Raw genomic sequence first — 22,175 nt, forward strand, 5'->3', positions numbered from 1 at the left:
AAAACAGAATATTTTGTAGTACTTTGATTCCTACATAAAAATTAAATTTCAAACAAGTACAGAAAGTTGTGATAAGTTATATTTAACTATTAAAGTGAATGAAGTAGATTGATACAGGAATACGCTGCTAAATCTTCACCCATACTAGTCCGCTCATCTAGAATTTTAAGACTTATAACTAATAAATTATAACTGTCTAAAATTTGATTTTTATAGATCGAAATACTGCAATTAATTATTATGAGCTCAGGAATATGAACTCAAAAATCTAAATTAACCATTCAAAATAAGAGTTAAAACTTGAATGTACCTATGTATGTATGTATAACTCCATGTAAAAATGGAGACAATTGTTGTATTAATAATATCTTCAGAAAAATATGTGCAATTTTTTATTTATTACTACCTACTATTATTTTTTTAAATAAGTAGTACATTCCCCTATGAAATAATCTGTGGGTACTTTTACCGTAAAATACTATAATTACAATGAAACAAAAACAAAAATCAACTTGTAATTTTGGATTTAAAAAATGTAAAACAAAATTAAAGGTGCCTTTTTTTCTTTACTTTAACGAGACGCTTAAAAAAATAATGATCAAGGACACAGTTATATTAACCGAAATATTGCCAGGATCATAAATCAATTTAATTACATAATTTATAATAGTACAACCATAGATATACTTGCTACATTCGCCCACAAAAATTAAAATAATACAAATGATTTCATTATATTTTTTTACTAATGATGTTTAATTATCAGAGGCACTAATCTATCTACAATATACATACATTTATATATTATATTAAATGAGTCAGATAAAATAAAAAGCTGGACCAGCTGAGATTACAATGAAGAAATTACAAAGGAAAATATGGTAAAAAAAGATATCTATGTTCTATACCAACCAGATCTCTAACTCTTAAGAAAATAAAGTGTGGCTGATGTAATTTGAAGCGTGGTCATTATGGAGTGGAATAGTGAATGTATAGATGAGAGGTCAAGGTTAAACCAAACATGAGGTATATCTTATTCATGCAGTTTCGTTTTTATTGACACAACTCGATAGTGGATACGTGTCTAATCATATATTTTCAAGTAAATATATCACCAATATTTACATGTTTCGTTAATATTTCAAATTTGCATACCTTTTACAGTTTTTATTTGTAGTAAAATTTATTGTATTGTAATTTGGATTTTTTTTTTCTATCGACTATTAATATAATATACGGCGTTGTAATAAATCAGAGATAACTTATAAAGCTCGTTGGCACGGGATTAAAGTTTGTAATGTCGCCATATCAGGAAGACAAAGTAGTTTCTAGTAGTTAACTCTACAGTACCTATACACTTTATGTACAATTTTTTTTCGTTCTTTCGTGAATTTAAGTAAATTTGTGTTCATTACATTTTTATTTTCTTAATCATTCGAAAGCTTCGTCTTCTAAAAAGCAAGAGTTGCTCAGAATCTTTTAGAATTTCCTGAAACTTTTAAGAGCGATGGCTACATGTTACTTTGTGTGTCTTATGGAAAATTCGTGTCTTGTTTACAATGTTCGTTAATAACTCAGCATGTAAATACAACAAAGCATAAAAAAAAATAGAGAAAGGAAAATTAAATTCACTTAGAATTTTATCACCTCCTTTTAGTCAGTATCTTCAAACAGTAAGTCAATTTTAACACTGATTTATGTCACACATTAATTAAAACTCATATTCCACATAGCAAATTAAAAATAAACTTTTAAAATGTTTTTTCGGAAAAATACACTGAGAATGCAATTACAGACAAAAGAACTGTTCGAAAAAATCGCGTCGAACATATTTATAATGAAACGCTATCGATTAAATGGAAGTGGTCGAGTTTGGGTCTCATTTGATAAAAATACAGACGTTAGTTGTTGTTAAATCGCCAATGCTATAATGGAAAAATTGAGTTCCGAACCTTCTGAACCATTCCTTATAACTTATCCACTGTGATGAACTAAACAAGTGCAATCAGCAAACAATTGCACGATTTTTTAATGATACGCTCAGTGTTTCTTTCAGGTACTTCTAGACCCCCCTCCGGAGAATGTCTAGTGACCCCCGTAAAAAATTTGAAGTATAGTAGAAAAAATCAAATAGTCATAAAACAAAATATGTTAATTCTATATCACGGCGAACCACCAACAATTGGTTTCAACAGACGGTTACTTAAAATTTGGTTAAAGGCTAGAATGTCAGAAGATCGATTGACTGGATTATTAGCACTTGTGTATATCTATAAAAATATTAATATCGACAATGAAAATAACATTGAAAATATAATAAATAGATTTACAAAAGAAAAAAAAAGAAAATTCGGTTTAGAAGTCCATTAAATTAACCATTGGATAACTACATTATTAATACGGAAACAGCACATGCAAGTATAACGTCTATTAAGTTAAGTGTCGGATTTAAATGCGGCATTAAATGTAAAAAACAATTTTTTTTAGTTCTATCGAACTATAAATACAAAAGTTGTATAATGTATATAAATAACGATTATTTTTATAAATGATAACGTAAAGAGAATTTTTTTTAGTTAGTTAGGTGCGTGTAGTCCAGTTACAAATTAAGAGAAATTACTAACGTTTTAATAAGTGTACTGCCACGACTCATGACTAAATCTATACTATTATAAATAAGTTTTTTAAATATCATGAGATTTGTTGAAATATTTCATTTTCATGAAAAATAAAAAATAGGTAAATGTTTATTATACCTTTAACTTTATAGTTAAAAAAGGAAGTGATTATTTTATGGTGCGGAAACAAAAAAAATATGTTACAAATTTACATATAATGTAAAAGTTTTTAACAAATCTATAAAATAACAAATTTAAACATAGCCTTTTACGAACTCATTACCTATTTTAAAATTCATATGAAAAATATTTGATGTTATTTTGTATTACTTATTAATTTAGATAATGAATATTGCAGTAAATTATATCATGATTAGTTAAAACTACTTATCTTATATTTATAAAATTTTAATTTATATATTACAGCGTAGTCCAAAAAGCTTACCTAACCATATGTTTTAAGAACAATAATGTACAATTAATACATATTTAAAAGCACTTACAATAACAAACTTAATTTATAACCAGGGTGGATTTAAAAATAATAAAATTGTAGTAATTTATAAACCTTGGTGAACGGGCCGGGAGCGTAAGATAATAATACGCGCGCCCGGTTACCCAACTACTTCGTAGCGCACGCACACACCGACCGACCTGTGTAAATGTGTATACGTGTATATAGCGACTCAAGGGAAGTGGACGGGGTCGCCGAGCAAGACCAGAGAGTGCTAGTGTGTGGTGGTGTGTGTAGATGTGTATATTTGTGTGTGTGTGTTCTTAACTGATAAAGGAGATAGGTAACTCTAAGTAAAAATGGTAACTCAATTTAAATGCTGATAAATATATAATAAACAGTAATAATGATACTACGGCCCTTTTGGCCCAACAGGTAAAAATATAATATTATGCTGCTATGTGAGCTTGTATAATTGACAAATATAAATATATAATACGTAGCCCTCCTGGCCCAACAAGATATAATATACGCTGCTATGTGAGCTTGTATAGACAATAAATATAAATATATAAATTACGGTCCCTCTGGCCGGTAAAAATAATAATATTATAATAGTGTAAATAAATAACAATAATAGTAAAAACTCACAATTTGTGGAGCGCAGTCTGGCCAGCTGGTCCTAGCTATACGGAAAAGTTCACACTCACACATACAAAATAGAAAAATATAACAATAATAATAATAATTCACGACATACACACTATGCCGGAACAATAGTAAAAATAATAATCTGTGGCGATTAGCGCCCGTACAATATAATAATATTAAATAAATTAAAGTGGCGATTCGCGCTCACACGAATTACGAATTATAATAATACTAAATAAATTAATGTGGCGATTCGCGCTCACAAGACATAAAATAATACTTGGTACGTCGTGCCGATAAAAAAACTATATAAAATAAAAAGACGGCGATTTGCGCACGTAATTCTTTGCGAGTATTTCTCGTGATACTCCGAAAACTAGACTGGTTTGGTTGGGCGGCCGTGCTAAGTATATTCGCTTAACAGCGGCGGGCGATCGCACGTAATCTACATATTATATAATAATTCACAGTTGATACGGACAATTAAAACAGAAATAAAAACAATAATACAAAATATAAATATATAGGTACAAACAGGTAACAGATATGTGATGTGGGTGTGTGTGTGTGGTGAGCCGGTCGGTGGCTATATAGTGTTATATGGCGTCGACACTTGGTTAGGTTAGGTTAATAACTGATGAGTTGGTAATAGAGTTATTTATTTACTTTACTCTACTAAGTAATTAATTACTAATGTTTTTTGTGAGTAATCAATTATTTTTAATAATCTAATCGTTTATAACTTATAAGTTATAACCGGACTGTCCGGACTTGTTGGAACTAACAAAAGTAAATTCCGAAAATCAGCAAAAAACATTTAGGGGGCACCCGGGTTTGAACCGGGGACCTCTCGATCTGCAGTCGAATGCTCTACCACTGAGCTATACCCCCGCCATGGTTGAGGCCACCGAATCCAACTTATTTAAAAAGATGTCAAAACATCCATAATATAATTTCAACATTTATTTTGTCAAGACTAATCTTGATAAAGGTACAAAATGAAAATATGAAATTATAACGTTTTAATCTTTTTTATAACATAATAACAATACAAATGATTTATTTAATCATAGGTACTGTACTCTTCTATTTTTAAATTGTTTCATTAAACGTTAAAACAATCCATGGAACCTATTAGCTATAATAGGTAGGTTCCAGGGGCGGACTGGTCCACCGGGCCGTCGGGAAATTTCCAGGTGGGCCAACGCCTAATGTGGCCCGTGGTCGTTGTTGCCAAAATTAAATAAAAAATAATTAATAATAAATGTTGATCATATTACTAGGTATTAAACAAATATAATTATCGATGGGCACATCGATAGTAAATTTAGTGTAAAACTATTATCGGCCAAAATACAGCTCTGGTAAATTCAAAATTGTGTATATTATGTTACATACAAAGTCTGGAATTGTACGTTTCGTAATGTGTACACTGTACAGTGATTTTCATACACATCGCTAATTATAAAATGTTCCTGTACAAAGTAACTTTATTGTACAGCAACATTATACAGTAACATGTAGTTTTATAATAATATTTTTTGTATGAAAAAAAACTGTAAATCATGGTTAAAACATAATTTTTTGAAAATTATTTTATTTTTTTTTTAGTATTATTTTATTTTTATTGTTTTTAGAAATACGTTATTCTATAATAGAAAAATATTCGTATTAGAATTTTTTTTCCATATGTCGCATTTTCGCAATGTGTACTGCGATCATTTTACACATTTCAAAACGTACAATTCCGGACTTTGTCTTAACATATTATGTATTATAATAATATGTTCGGTGTCATAATATTTAAAAAAGCGGGTAAGTCGTAGATGTCGCTCTGCTGAACAGTAGGTTACAAGTGGGTTACTGTAATGGATGGAATTAAATTTGAATCCAATGATATTATAATCGTTGTATACGAAAAACGATTCTGAGCGGAAACGGTTTATCTGTCTAGATATACTAATGTACTAATAATATATTATTAAACATTTTCAAATCTTATATTCAAAAAGAAATTTTTTATGAATTTTCTAGCTTAAAATAATTTGCGAATTTTCGTGATTTTTACGTATGTGTATGTACTAAATCTATTTATTTTATTTTTCACCTGCTATTGTAAAAATATGTTAAGAACTTTGTATTAAATTTTCAAGTTTTTCTACCCAACAAATAAATTTTTATCGATATTAATTATAAAAAAACTAATAATTATCGAAAATTGCAAATACCTATGAATAGTTCAACTTAATTCGAAAGTTTTGAGAATTACATGGTGGATAGAATATACTTAAATAAATATTTGGTGAAAATTTCATGTATCTATGGTGATTTGTTTTTTAAAGTTACACCAAAAACCAAAATCGATTTTGTCGAAAACTGATTGTGCATCAAATTTCCCGTTTTTCCCTAAATTTTTAGTTTGTTTATTACGATTACGATTATTTAGAAAAAAATTAAGAATTTTTTTACTTTTGACCCCCCCCAAAAAAAAAAAAAGTACCAACTAGATTCACTTTCTAATCGAACGAGGTACTGAAGTCAAAAATCGAAGCACTTATACTGCCCCAAAACGTGATGACAAACATAAAAAAAATAAAAATAAAAACACATATCATGGTAAAATCAATACATTCATCGCTCCGCTCAGAATCTTAAATCTGAAGAGTGTAAAAAATGTGTTCCATTTGATATACTTTTTTTTATTATTTTAATTGAGCCTCAACAACAAAGGTTATTGACCTTAAGCATTAATATTTTTTTACACAAGAATGGAGCTTAACAATAATATATGCATTTGTTTGCAATCAATAAGTATATAGATGTAGCCATTGCACTCTAATTCAAAATCCCGGTGACATTTTTAATCCCAGTCCACCCCTGGTAGGTTCCTATAATTTATAAATAATATAAACAATGTAAGAGAGACATTGGCACATTATACAGATATAAATCTGTTCATTTCAATAATATGAATTGTTATTTCGGACAGTGGCATACTGACATTGAGTGACATGTATAACTACGTAGGCGTTAGCCTTAAAAAAAATATAGTAGGTAGGTAGAGGCAAATTGTAGGCAAGAGCGATGACGTGTAGGTGTTACGCGCGACGGTCGTATTCGAGTGAGCGACGCCTGTGGGCTGCGACACGCTGTTATTAAAGAGTATTTATTTTATGTTTGATTCTAAACCGATGAGTATTTTTGACCAAAAACTGTTTTTGGATTTCATTCGTTTGACTACGTTCTTGCCTTCTAAACGGAACAGCACATACACAGCGCGTGCTTTGAGTCTAACAACTCTGATTAACCTGCAGCGTTGTATTAATGTTACGGGCTAAAGTCGAAATCAGGAAAACCTCAGAAATGTCCGGTCAAAACGCGAACTGCCCACAATCCTTGGGCAAAATGTCATATTTCGGCTTTTGACCCGGCAAACCTAGTTATGACCAACCTCATTTGGGCAAAGCTGTATACTGACTTTTATCGTAAGGACAAAACTGTAGTGCTTTATAATATACGTTCCCTAATATTAAATACAAATAGTGATTTTTATCGTACGATTTTATTACGATTTTAAATGCGTCTATTATGTGCAGCAAAAAATAAACAAAAATATTATTTTTTTATTATTATTTATGTGTATTCAATTATATTTTTACAATATTTTATGATAATTATTTATTTGTATTTAATATTAGTGAAGTTATTTAAGACGCTACGGGTTTCTCAAATGAAGTTTAATATTTAAATGTATTAATTTTTTTAATTCTTTATTTTAACATTACAAGAGTACCTAATATTATTATTTGTTAATTTGTATACGAGTACTTAATATCATTATATTTTTATGATTATTTAAGTATTTTAAGTGTATATATTTTGAACAATAATATCTATTTTATGATTATTTGTATTATTTATGATTATTAATTGGTTTTGCCCTTACCATAAAAATCAGTATACAGTATTGCCCAAATGAGGTTGGTCATAACTATAGGTTTGCCCGATCAAAAGCCGAAATACGACATTTCGCCCAAGGATTGTGGGCAGTTCACGTTTTGACCGGACATTCTAAGGTTTTCCCGATTTCGACTTTTGCCCTTAACATTAATAAGCGCCCTGAGTCACACTTCTTTATAACGAATTAACGAACGTAAAACAGACAAACGTATGCCATTGTACCCTATTAAATCTCTAACTGTGCTAATCCAATTGATTTTGGAAATATTCATTAACTCGGAGCATACGATTTTTTTTTATGAAACAACAATTTTTCACTACCTACCTATTTTATAGTTAGAAATTCATAAAAAAAATTCCTTTTCATATATATGATTTGAAAATTTAATACAAGATTCCCATTACTTTTTACCCTATACAAAAAAAGTTTACTGGTAAGTCATATTCATTTTTTATAAGCATTTAAAGTTAAATTTTTTACATCATTAGAATATTAGATGATGATTACCCCCTTAACAATTTCTATTCTTGAAAATTTAATACAATGTTCCTAGTTCTTATCATAATCATTTAAAAATAGCTAAATAGCTAGTATATATTTTTATTATTTATTTTAAAAACTCAAACTTTGAAAAAATCAAATACAAATTCTTTTGTAAGTAATAATTATTTGTAAAATCTTTAATTTGGATACCCAAGACTTTAAAATGTAGTGTAAGATTCATAAGTAATTCATACTAAAACGGAAATGAGCAATAATATACACATTCAAAATTTTTTCTTTATATATATTTGAAGTTCAAATTTTGACGAAATACATATTTAAACAAACAATAACAATATCAGTTATTTATTTGTTATGTAAAAATAATATAGCGATGTGTCTAACGTTGAGCTTTCAATATTTCAACCCATAGGCTTTAAAATATAATATTGTAAAATTTATATGTTAACAATATTAACTCACATTTATTAAAACAAATCTATTTTTTCATCGATTTGATATGCATAACTATTATTTCTGTACTCAAATCGTCACGATTTATAAATATTTTTATTTCTATAAATACTATAGTTACCATTAAAATATACTAGATACCAGATGATTAATAAATCACTTTTCTTGTCTAATTTCTCAAATAGGTACTATTTATTTGTTTTTTTATACCAATTCAATATTTATAAATAAGTGCAAAACTTAAAATGGAAAATGAAGATTATGAAGCAATAACATTTCACAATGTCCCAGTAGAAAATTTAATTGACTCTAGAAAATATTGTGATCGAAGAAAGATATTTGAAAATAGAGATAATTTTATATTTGATGGTAAAGCATGAAACAACATTTTGTTACTTGTTAGGTAAATTTTAATCGAATTTGTAATTTGTAATTTGAAAATGCGTCAACGAAAAATAAAAGGCAAAATCGAATACATATACCTAATGTAACATATATAATAATTTAATTATATTATAATGTATATTTAAAAAAAACTCTTTGTTTCAAATATGTTCAAAGCAAAAGGCTTTTATAATTTTATATTAATCCAGAATCTGCAGAATCCTATATTGTATTCAATTATTTTAAAACATTATATTATACTATATTATAATTATATTTAGATTCGGAACGGAGCGATGAATATATTGGTTTAATAATTACGCATTAATGTGTACTGTTATTAATTATGTCAATTTTTCTGCTTCAATCTTCAACTTTAAGAGTGGTTTCTGATTCTAGGTATCTATAGTGAAGTTTGTATTTTAGGAAAAATTTAAGGAATGAATTGTCCAGGTTTTAAAATTGTATTCATTAAATTACCGATTATCAATTTGGAGAAAACAGTATCGTCTTATACATAATAATGATAACAAAATTCGTGATTATTCACGCAATAATATCATAGGTAACTTAGTTTTAGACTTTCTATACTCAAACCTAAGGTAATACTATAATGCAATCATAAAAAAAATGCATTGTTCTTATTTTAATATCTGTAGAAAATCCACTTGATTCAATTAATATGTTATCTTTCATAAACTTTTTTAATCGAAAACCATGTCAAAAAAATTTACTAAGGTATACCACCTACTGAGCAACTCAGTAGGTACTGATAAAATGAAATTTCATAAACAAATAGTTTACAATGATAAGTTATAGTTATAACATCTCATAAAGTTCTATAAAACGTATTAGGTATCTATATAAAACTGACTTCTAATTTTTAAACTAGCTGGAGACCTCATTTGAATGTTTCAATTAATATTTTATAGTTCACGATGAAAAATCTCAAAACAATATTGAAGAAGCATATGAAAAAAATGAAGCTGAGGATTCAGACGAAAAGTTAGTTGTTTTGACAAAAGAAGAGAGAAAAGTACTTAGAAAATGTAATATATGGAGACACCAAAATATTGATGGGTAAAATATATATTATTTATTGAATATATTTTATTAAAACACTATAACAAATTGTTTAAAATTTTAAACTAGTATCAAAAATGCGGTGGCTAAGCGAAAATTTCAACAAAAAATGATAACACAACCACCTGTTGTCAAAAAAATTGAAAACAGTGAATTTGAACTAGGCAATATTATCGAAGAATTGAATAATTTTATAGAAGGAAAATGTTTAATTTTTCATAAAAATGAATATGAACGTGAATGGATAGACAAAAATGTCAATCAAGATAGATTATCTGAAGTTAAAAATAAATTAATTGAAATAAATAAAAAATGTAGGGACATTGATGATAATTTGAAAAAAACCAGTAATAAGGAAGATACATTGGTGATACAAGAAGATATTATTTCATTAAAAAGTAAATCTTAATAAATGAAATTATTAATTATTAAAAGTAAATAAATCGTTTTTCAGGAGAAAGTTTAGATCTTCTTAAGCAAAAAGATAAAATTATTAATAAGCTATTAGAAGGACTAGAAGAATTGTTAATTAAATCATCTAATGAAACATCTTCTTATACAAATGAACTGGATAAATTAAATGAAATCGCAAACAATAAATTACACACCCTAAAAGAAGAGCATAAAAAGTATTATATAGCTATAACTGTAAGTAAACATTAAATAATAATTATACATGATATATTAATATTATCATATTATCACATTCATATATGCCTACATATAAATAGATAATAATAATAGTCAATATTTATACCGAATTATATATGATATTTAAAGAAATTGATTGAAGATACAAAAAATGAAAAAGAAAACAAAGATTCTACTAAATGGAGACTTTTGATGGACAAAATCATTAATAAAATATCAAGTGCAGCATTAAAACAGTTGGCACTCATTGAAAAGAACAACTTTGAATTATTAAAGCTATTTAAGGCCAATGAAGAGAACACAAAAATATTTAGAATAGAAACAACTGAGAATTATGTTGTAAGTAATAAATACAAAATAATTACATATTAAAATAATTATCTACAATTACACATATATATTATATTTTATTAATTCACTATTCATAAACTGATACCTACATATTAGTATATAAGAGGTGTCCTATAAAAGTTTATTAGTTAAAACATTTGAGTTATAGTCACTTATAACTTATAAGTTTAAGGTACCAATTCTAACTTTCTTAATTTTTTCACGAGACAAATGTATTAAGTAAAACTAAATATTTTTAACTAACTTATTAAATACTTTTCTGCTAGACTTGTGAATTAGATCATGAATAATAGTTTTGACTTTGATGGTGCAGCCATTCAAGGGGGGGGGGGATTTAGTACCCCATCTAAATTTTCTAATATTCTAGTGTACTTTTAATTTTTTCAAATATTTTTTTTTAATTTACAATAAGGTACTTCTAGCTTTCGCTATCTATACCTAGATATGTAGGAAAGGTAATACATTTTGGGGTGTTTGACGCGATATTAAATTATTACAATTTTAAATTAGGTAGTAACAATAGTTAGATGCTTAAGTTAGAATGTTTCTTGAGGAATCAGATTATGCGGGGCTCCTCGTGGGAGGCGGCGTTATAGAAGTGGTCTGATGTTAATGTGGTAGTGCATGAGCCTGTTGACTTATGGATGGATTTAAAGAATCTCACAGTCAGGAGTTTGATATAGTCTTGAAGAGTTGACATTTTGAGGTCTTTGTGTATATTTGAGTTCCTTACAGCTCATGGAGCGTTTGTTATCGTTCTTAAAACTTTGTTTTGATATATTTGCAGTTTTTTTAGATGAGTTCGTGTACATTTACCCCAAATAGGGCAAGTGTATGTGATCTATGTACGTAGTACCTACTTGCTTATATATATTAGTAGGGAAAGTTTTTTTTGTAATGAAAACTTTCTGTTTAAGATAGGGAAAAGCATCCCTAGACGTTGATAGGCTTGTTAGAGTTTAGATGAGAGGTGTGGCCACCAGGTTAATCTTTTGTCCAACCTTACGCCAAGTCGCCAAGGTACTTGACGGACGGTTTCCATGCGATTGATTCGTTATTAAAAGTTAGTGGTGATGGAGTAAGAGTACGGCGTAGACTGAATAAGATACTTACGCTTTTTGGTGGGTTAATTGATATTTTTCCAGTTCTTACATCAGGCTGATAATGTTTAAGAGGTTTTGTAGGTATATGTACAGATATTGCTTCTGGATTGCGACATTAAGAGTAAATTATAGTATCGTCCACGAAGAGGGCTATATTTGTGTGCGGAGACTGCGAGATGTCTGATGTGTATATGTTAAATAATGTTGGGCTAAGTATTGATCCTTGTGGGACGCCAGCTAAGATTGGTTAGATAGAAGAAAAGTTGTCATTTATTTGATGCCATACTTTATCAAAGGCCCTAGATATGTCAATGAAAACGGCACACGTGTGACAGTGTTTTTCAAATGAGTTACTGATATGTTCTGTTATACGCATGAGTTGTTGTGTAGTGGAATGACGTGCTTTGAATCCTTATTGGGATTTTGGAATCATGTCTGTACAGTTTGGATAATCTTGCAGTCTCGAGAAGATGACTTTTTCAAAAATCTTAGATAACGATGTTAGGAGGCTAATTGGTCTGTAGGTGTTAGGGTCTATTTTGTCTTCCCCAGGTTGTTTTATGAGGATTATGATAACCTTTTTTTCCAGTTTTTGAGAAGTGACCAAAACGAAAAAGAGAGTTGAATAAGGAAGTCATGAACATAATTGCTTTAGTAGGTAGTTTTTTGTACATAAGATTCGTGATGTCGTCGTAGCCAGAAGACTAGTCTTTTGATTATTGTTTTAATTTCTCCTGGAGTAATAAACTTGATTGGATTTTGTACTGAGAAGTTTGGTGATCTCAGAACGTCTTCAACAAGTTCAACTCTAAGGTCATTAGTATTGTATGCATACTAGTTCGGAGAGAAAATGTTCAAAGGGTTTTCCGAGAAGATTTTGCATTTTCCCGCGTCAGATATGATGAGACGAACTGGAGTGCGAAGAGAAAGAATGCAGTTTGTTTCTTGGTTTACTAATCTTTTTGTGACTTTCCATAAGCTAGAGTCATTTTGATGAATATTAGACAAGAACTTGCTATATGAATTTACGCGGAATTGTTGCAAGGCAGTCTGCACTTCTTTAGTACCTAGTAAACTTGTTTAATATTTTAATTCTTTCAAATTAGGATGCATGTAAACAGTACTTTATTTAGGTTTTTTTTTTACAAAAGCCCAATGGTAATAGTTTTTCTATAAAAATGCGATACTTAGTTTATAGTATTAATCAAACATAAACGTCATAAAAAACCGATCGAATCAAAATAAATTCCATTGCGGTCCACGCGGTTATCCGATTATTCATACATATCGCCACATTTTGACAAATATGTGGCAAAGAATAATAATATAATATTAAACACTGCAGTTATATGCATTTTATGGGGATTTATTGATTTCGCCGAAATTACCTGCTTAGGAAAAAGGTGTATATTGATTCCGCCGGCTACTGTTTATAATATCTACACATTGATTCCGTCGGACACTGTTCATCCCCCCCACCCTCAATTGTATGTCTATTTTAAAATGTATAAATTTAACTACTTTTGATCAAATTTTGTCATATTTTCAGAAAATTTGGTCACATGTCTAAATATTATATAAAATGATAATAATTGTATGTATATGTAAAATAAAAATGTATACATATGTAACTACTTTTGATCATATTTGGTCACATGTCTACATTTTATAAAATGTTAGCAATTATATAATTCAAAATTAAATTGTATAAATGTAACTATTTTTGATCATATTTGATCACATGTCTAAATTGAATAAAACTATAATAACTATATAATTCAAAATGAAAATGCATAATCTAATTAATATGTGAATATATTATAAAATGTATAATATAAATTCTATAAAATGATAATAATTATATAGTGCAAAATAAAAATATATAAATGTTACTATTTTTGGTCAAATTTGGTCACATGTCTAAATTGAATAAACAGATAGTAATAATTGTAAGTAGGTATACCTAAAATTAAAATGTATATAAGTAACTACTTTTGATAATATTTGGACACGTATTTTAAATAAGTGAACTTAGAAACTTTTTAAATAGACTACACGTTTTAAAATACATATACAATGGGGAAGGGGGAGATGAACAGTGTCCGGTGGAGTAGATATTATAAACAGTAGCCGGCGGAATGGATATAAAATCGGCGGAATCGATATACGTTTTATTAATTCCGTTTAACGGAATAACGGAATCTCACGCGGTATCTACCTGGTGACTTAAGCTTTGAATGTTTTTTTTTTTTTTTTTTTTTTTAATTCGAATTTAGAGCAGATATTAATCGCCAATGTAATCAATATTATTATTTAAATATCTCATATTATTATTGATTTATAAATTATAAATATAATATAATGAGGGCATGGTTGAAATCTTGAAATTAAATACAATAACTATTCAAATTGAAATGGTGAAATGTCTGTTTGTGGTAATATGATTGATGAGCAATGAGGATGTAAACATGTAATAACCCGTAAGGGAATAGGAGTCAAAGCAACTCAAGATTATATTCGGTACTTTAATTAAGAAAGCAAGCACGAACAATTTAAATGTGTTATAACAGTACTTCTACTATTTCTTTATCAAGTCAACCACTAGATATCAGCATTAGTATAGATATACTATATGTATATTAAAACATAGGTAGCTACATATATACTACATTATGGTATGAACTGCATATTATAGGGAGTTGATACCGATTTGGAATTTGTTAAAATCAGATGTTCAACAAATATAGAAAAACTTAAATATAATTGTCATGTTTTAAAAAAAAAAATAGAAGATAATAATTTTAGAATAATCAATCAAAAAAGAAGGATTAATTTGTAAGTCTATTACAAAAAGTACAAGGATTTATAGGTTTGTTAATAATACAACAAAAATTTTACAGCTTACAAGAAATTGTGAATAAACTGAGAGAAAAATGTAATAAAATTGAAACTGATCTCACAACTAAAAAATCTACAATTGAAAAACAAATTATAAGTTTTAACGAAAAAATTGATCAACAAGAAAAAACAGCTGATTCTGTTGCAAAGAAAGATAATAACGAATACGTACAATTATGGAACCTTCAACTGAATGATATCATTCATTACATAAATAGCGTAAAGCTTATATTTTTACTTATTTTTGGTTTTGAACACTTTTCAGATTCTGAGCTAATCTTTGCGATCGTGTGTGATTTTTTATGTTTGTTCTCAATTCATCAACTTATAGGACAGTAAAAATGATTCAATTTTCTTCAACAGCAACTTTTCTGGTAGAAAAGTAATTCTATAATTGATACTTTAGAGGGTCAATAATGAAAAATCCCAGTCAGGAAAAATAAACAAAAAATGAAGGAAAACTGAGATTTTTAAAATTTTAATTATAAAATGTTCAATTTTTATAGCTAAGAATTAAAATTTTAATACTAAAATTCTCATAAATATTAAAATATTTCATACTGTAAAATAAAATCTTTAATTATAAAATTGTATACTATAAAATCTAAAAAATTTGTATAAACAATAATTTTTTACAGACATTTTAAATTTGTAAATTCAAATTTAGAGAATCACATATTAAAACCAATAATTAGGATTTTAGTTATTGTTTTGCAATTAAAAAATATTATTAGTGAGTACTGAGACTTTTAGAGTAGGTACATTATTAGGTACATATTAGGTATATTAGGTACATAGTAAACAGATTACATGCAATGACATTTTCGTATACATTTTTTGGCAAAAATAAATTTAACCTACTGTAATACTAATGCCTAAAAGTAAAATGAACTACTTTAATTACAATAATATTATACAATTTACTTAGTAATATTATAAGCTGAAAAATCGTCTTCGCTCAGAATAGATTTTTGTTTACAATGATTATTAAATTGAACACATCCATTATAGTGATTCTCTGAACACCTTATGTCTGAGTGTTGTTACTCACTTGCCCATTTTTTTATTTTAGGTTCGTCAAATTGATTATTTTATACTCAAGTATTTCAATTGTATTGACAAAACACATTTTTGTGAAAAACTCACTATAGATGACGATGATACGATAGTGCCATTTTTAAAACACATTAATAATCTGATATCATTTGAGCCTTCAAATAACAATTTAAACACAAATTATTATGAACATAATAGAGATAAAGCTCTAAATAATCTGTTATTAGATTTCGTTGTTAGAAACTCGACTTTTGTGTTTGATCATAACTTGAATGGAATTGTTGAATCAAATTCAATGCGGAATTTATCATACGCGTATAACGCTTTCAGTGATTTAAAACTAAATAAAGAAGAATCTTGGAATCTCATAAAATCTAAATTCAAGCCATATGTGACATGCATTGTTTGTAATTCTCAAATAAATTGGGAATTGGGTGAAACTAATGGAATGTCAGACAGTGAACAAAAAATATGTAATGATATAATATCAGATAACTGGTACCTATGTATTTATTGATTTCAAACGTATAATTCATATACCAAACAATTTAAATGATTCTAATAATTAATACATGGTTTTGTTGGTAGCATCAACGAACCGAAATTGAGCAAATATTTATACTTTGATAAATTATGTAGTAGTATAACTCAACATCACAAAAATATTGACAAAGTTAAAAATGCAGATCCGTTACATCAATTCATGAATGACACGTAGGTATTTAAGTGTAAACAAAATATTATTCCTAATAAAGGAAAACGTTCTATGAAAGATAAAATGACTAAAAAATATAATAAATTATCTGTTTCAAACAAATGTTTAGTTTCTTAGATAACTTTGCTATATGGTTAGCCAATATACCTATACGAAGTTGTGTAATATATTTAATACCTATTTATTAAGCCTATGCACTTTTGTATTTATCATAAAGGTACTCACAGATTTGCTTTATTTTAGAATACCTATAACGATTGTCTTTTACCATTAAAATTCATTAATTGAAATGCTTAAACATTGAATTAAAAATAATATTAATTGTTTGTGGCTTATAGTGCATGTTCAAACAATATTACTTTTGAAAATAATGATGAAGAACAAAACAATAAATACCCGACAATTTTAATTGACGGTATGTATCTAATATAACTTGGCGATTAAATTGTACTAAAACAGTTAATGATTGATGAATTGAGTTTTAATTATTATAACTCATATATCCTCAGTTCTCACTCGTCTCATCATTCGGTTATTTCATAGTATATTAATGATTCTTCATATTTACATAAGTATTGTTTTTTAAACTTTGAAATACAAATTGTAATTTTTAATAAAATTAGTATCTACGAGTATCTATAAGAAAAAATTCATACCTGAATGAAACTTTAGATATGAATTAAAATAAATTGAAATTGTACGTTTAAAAAGTAGAATATTATTTTGAATTATTTTACCCGTTTAATTTATTTAGATAATACATCACTTATTAACCATACCCGATGTGGAAATTTGAATCATAAATTATCCATTGACAACAAGCATTTCATGCGTATAATGAAAGTGATAATAAAAGAATCGCAACCAACACGTTTTTCAAAACCTAACTCATTAAACCAAAGATTAAAAAAAGAATACAATTATATTCAGTGGAAAATCAGTGAAAATGATTTACAAGCATATTGGTCTCAACTCGTCAAATATATTCCAAGTAATGTTGATTCGTGGAAAATATATTACGAAGAACTCGGACATTATTATAGAGCTTTAATTGGTAAATTAATATAATAATAGATGTCTTAAGTTTTATAAAATATTTATTTTTTTTATCACGTCGTAGTTCGGCAGAAAAAAATGCTATTGGCAAAAACATTACAAGCTGAAAATACAAAGTTGAAAATAATATTACACGAACTAGAAGGGAATAATTATAAAAATAATATATAGGTAACTATATATTAACCAATGTAAATAATCTAATATCTTAATAAATGTTCTATCACCGCAATATGAGCGAATATATTATATTTTATTCTTTAATTATTATTTGATATACAGTCGATTCCGCTTTATTGAGACACATCGGTTGCATGTTATTTTGTCCCAATAATCCGAAATGAAAAAAAAAACATACAAATTTATTGAAAAACTGATTTTTTATGTTTTTATTTTTACAAAATATACATATTAGTTATTGGTTATTACAATAGTATCTGTAATTTAATTTTGTCTAGAATTTCTAATTTTGCACAAGCGATAAATCTTTACGTATACGAGACACCGTTACTGCACGCGACAAACACGACTAATTCACTACCTAAATAACATTTAACACACATCAAATTTGAAGATACGATAAGATAAAATGTATATAGTTTAATCTAAAAATCGATTACGCAAGTCAGTCGCGATTTTCGGACTATTGATATAAATGATCTATTAATATTTAATATTATACTCGATAAAAATGTCCCAATTATCCAGATTCACGGCCCAGATAAGCGGCGTACTTTTACATTTATACAAGTATACATTTGTTTTCTTAATTGTAGAATTGTCCCGATTAAGCGGTTGTCCCTTATTAACCGGTGTCTCTATTAAACGGAATCGACTGTAGTTGTAAAAAACCGAAGCTTACCTATACTGTCGACTTTCGTGAACATTATTGTAAACATCGCTGTACCGCCTGTATACCATATATAGGCGTGCTTACAGAGTGTGCAAGGTGGCAGCAGTATAGAAGTATACAGTGGCGTACTAAGTACAAACTAGACATCCAATTGAACGTCAGAAAATAAAAAAATGTATATTTTGATGGAGGATTATTCTGGTAGCTATAGTTTGTATACTTTAGTGAGTCAAAAATATATACATTATTTCTCTGGTCTTTTTAAGATAATCGAGAAAAACAAGAAATTACCACCATCTATTAAAATGTTACTATTATTTTTAAAATAAATGTTTGCTAACCTTGGACAACAACAATCTATAGGTCGTCTCCGCTCAAAATCGTTCTTATCGTAAACAAAATTATTATCATCGAATTAAAATTTATCACATATCCGTTGACCGTTACAATGACATACTCAATGACGAGGTTCACTCGAAATCTACAATCATGTTATACATCAAAGCGATTACTTACGTAGACTTTTTTAAATTAGCTTATATAAGTTATATTATAAATTGTAAATTAAAAAAAAATGGTTACAGTCCGTAGTCCGTATACTATACTTACTTCGTGCAGGCAAATGTGTAGGTGGGGGCAAGTGTACTCTGTTATTCCGGCCAACAATGTTTTTAATCAATTTAGAAGGTTGCACAGTAGTCCAGAGGGGTTTTATCGATTCCGCCGTTTTAATATCAATTCCGCCGGCTATCAATTCCACCCAATATTTGTTTATATAGATTCCACCGGCTATCGATTCCATCGAGCTTTTTTATTTATTGATTCCGCCGAGGCCGACTATCAATTTCGGTGGATATTTTGTTTATGTTGATTCCACTGACTGTATTTTTTTTAATCAATAGTGTAGGTATAAGATCACCTAGTTTACCATATTTTTTTTTAAATTTAAATATAAACATTTCAAAAACAATTCAAACATTCTCGTAAGTAAAATTTATTAAAATAGTAAAATAATAGTATGTTTTAAAATGTATTTAGCTAACGCCAAAACAGCAAAAATAATATACTAAAAATAAAATAAATAATAGTAAATAGTAATTAAAATGTAATAATAATATTTATTTATTTATTTTTCAAAATAGTGCTTTGATGCCAGTTTTATATCCTTAATCTATCAATTTTTTATTTAAATATTCTTCAAAAATGTTCTATATATTTATTTTTTCTTTCATAATTTTTATTTTTACTTATTTTATTATTACCGAGCCCTCTTATTATTATACAGAGTGATTCTTAAAGTTTTAAGTGGGTACACTAATTATCTCGAAAAATATTTACTTATTTCAAAATATTTTTTTACATGGTTTCAAGTTGTTAAAAAACCAACGTTTTATTAAAAAATTATATTTTTAAATATTTTTTATCCTTAACACTTTTTAAGTTTTTTACTTTTGAACGACAACATAGAGTTTTAATTTCATATTCCAAAGCAGAATATGTTTCTAAGTATTTTGATTCATAAAAATCGAATTTAGGGCTAGTAGTTTTTGAGTTATAAGTATTTAAAGTTTAGATTGGCAGAGTAGAGTGGTACGGGGTCACCCCCCAAAATGTTTGTCCACTACTCCGCTTGTCTAAACATTAAATACATATAATATATAACTCATAAACTACTCGTCCTAAATTCGATTTTTATGAATCAAAATACTTAGAAAACTATTCTGCTTTGGAATATAAAATTAAAATTCTATGTTGTCATTCAAAAAAGTAAAAAACTTAGAAAATGATAAGGATAAAAATATATTAGAATGTGCTTTGTTGAATTGATCATTAACGGGTTATCTGTCTAGTATATATAATAAATTATTAAACATTTTCATGATTTTTACGTATGTTGTCAAAATTAAAATTGGAATGCTTGTAAAAAAAAATTGTGACGGTATATTTATTTTATTTTTCAACTGCTATTGTAAAAATATGTTAGGAGCCTTGTATTAATTTTTCAAATCTTAGAATTAAAAAGAAAACTTTTATGAATTTCTATCAAAGATAATTTGAACATTGCCGTAATTTTTACGTATTTAGTCAAAATTTGAACTTTAAATGCTTATAAAAAAAAACCGTTCTTATGTATTTTTAATATTTTTTAACTGCTATTGTTACAATGTGTTAGAAGCCTTGTATTAAATTTTTAAGCTTTTCTGCCGAACAAATAAATTTTTATCGATATTTATAGAAAAAAAAACCAAAAAAGTTGAAAAATTAAAATGTCAGTAAACAGCTCACAAAAAATTGTAAAAAATTTTATCAAATATAGAAAATGCCTATATAAACATTCAGTCAAAATTTCAAGTATCTGCGGTCATTTGTTTTAGAGTTAAACCAAAATAAGGAAATCGCTAAAAGTGAAAATCCAATGTTGTAAAAATTTAAATTTCAAATGCTCATAAAAATTTAATTTGAATTTCCGGTGGACTTTTTATTTGTGATAAAGATTGAAAAACTTTTAAGGAATCTTGTATTAAATTTTCAAATCTTAGATTTAAAAAGAAAATTTTTATGAATTTCTAGCTTAAAATAATTTATGAATTTTCGTGATTTTTACGTATTTTGTCAAAATTTCAACTTTGAATACTTATAAAAAAAAAATGTGACTATGAATTTATTTTATTTTTTAACTTCTATTGTAACAATATGGTAGGAACCGTGTATTAAATTTTCAAGCTTTTCTACCCAATAAATAAATTCATATTGATATTAATTTTTAAAAAACTAATAATGATCGAAAATTGCATATGCCTATTCAACTTAAGTCGAACATTTTTGAAAATTGCATGGCAATTTCATATAAAATGCTATGGTCATTTGTTTTACAGTTACATCAAAAACCAAAATCGATTTTGTCGAAAAATAAGTGTGCGTAAAATCTCCCGCTTTTCCCTTAATTTTTAGTTTGTTTATCCCGATTATTTAGAAAAATATTAAGAATGTTTTAGTTTTGACCCTCCAAAGTACCAACTAGATTCACTTTCTGATCGAACGAGGTATACTGAAGTCAAAAATCGAAGCACTTTTACTATCCCAAAACGTGATGACAGACACACAAAAAAAAAAACACACATCATGGTAAAATCAATACATTCATCGCTCCGCTCAGAATCTAAAATATGTTGTCTAATAAATACTGTTCTTATGATAAACAGGTTGAATAAAATACAAGCATATGTCGTTCATTTCTTGCGTGAACGACGACAATCAAAGCAACTATTTCATTTTCATAAATTGTTATTATCGTGTTATTTTTAATTTTAAAAATGTTACATGCATTATGCATATGGAAATTGAAGTTAAGTAGTAAATAGTTAAAAATTAAAAATTAGTATT

General features: G+C 27.5%; 1 protein-coding gene and 1 non-coding gene across 2 annotated transcripts; one reads left to right on the plus strand and one right to left on the minus strand.

Annotated features, from left to right (window-relative positions):
* Window positions 1-4,542: 4,542 nt before the first annotated feature.
* Window positions 4,543-4,614, minus strand: TRNAC-GCA (transfer RNA cysteine (anticodon GCA)). Its single transcript has one exon. It is a non-coding gene; the product is annotated as a tRNA-Cys (tRNA).
* A 4,272-nt stretch (window positions 4,615-8,886) lies between these two features.
* On the plus strand, window positions 8,887-18,137 carry LOC149058341 (uncharacterized). Its single transcript, XM_089221613.1, has 12 exons — window positions 8,887-9,010; window positions 9,958-10,105; window positions 10,178-10,506; window positions 10,563-10,756; window positions 10,889-11,098; window positions 14,909-15,048; window positions 15,114-15,330; window positions 16,184-16,665; window positions 16,756-16,881; window positions 17,221-17,297; window positions 17,637-17,936; window positions 18,003-18,137. Exons 1-12 carry the CDS (start codon window positions 8,887-8,889, stop codon window positions 18,107-18,109), a joined length of 2,454 nt encoding a protein of 817 aa, XP_089077739.1. The 3' UTR covers window positions 18,110-18,137.
* Window positions 18,138-22,175: the final 4,038 nt, after the last annotated feature.

This window comes from Diuraphis noxia, unplaced genomic scaffold, assembly GCF_037042655.1.
Source record: "Diuraphis noxia isolate RWA-SAM2 unplaced genomic scaffold, SU_Dnox_SAM2 contig0002, whole genome shotgun sequence".
Classification (NCBI taxonomy): domain Eukaryota; kingdom Metazoa; phylum Arthropoda; class Insecta; order Hemiptera; family Aphididae; genus Diuraphis; species Diuraphis noxia.

What these genes read in the sequence shown, in the direction of transcription:
- LOC149058341 (XM_089221613.1), top strand. Translation starts at nt 8,887, where the DNA reads ATGGAAAATGAAGATTATGAAGCAATAACATTTCACAATGTCCCAGTA. An exon ending in AGACACCAAAATATTGATGG is followed by an intron (nt 10,106 to 10,177) that starts GTAAAATATATA and finishes ATTTTAAACTAG; the next exon opens with TATCAAAAATGCGGTGGCTA. An exon ending in AGTATTATATAGCTATAACT is followed by an intron (nt 10,757 to 10,888) that starts GTAAGTAAACAT and finishes TGATATTTAAAG; the next exon opens with AAATTGATTGAAGATACAAA.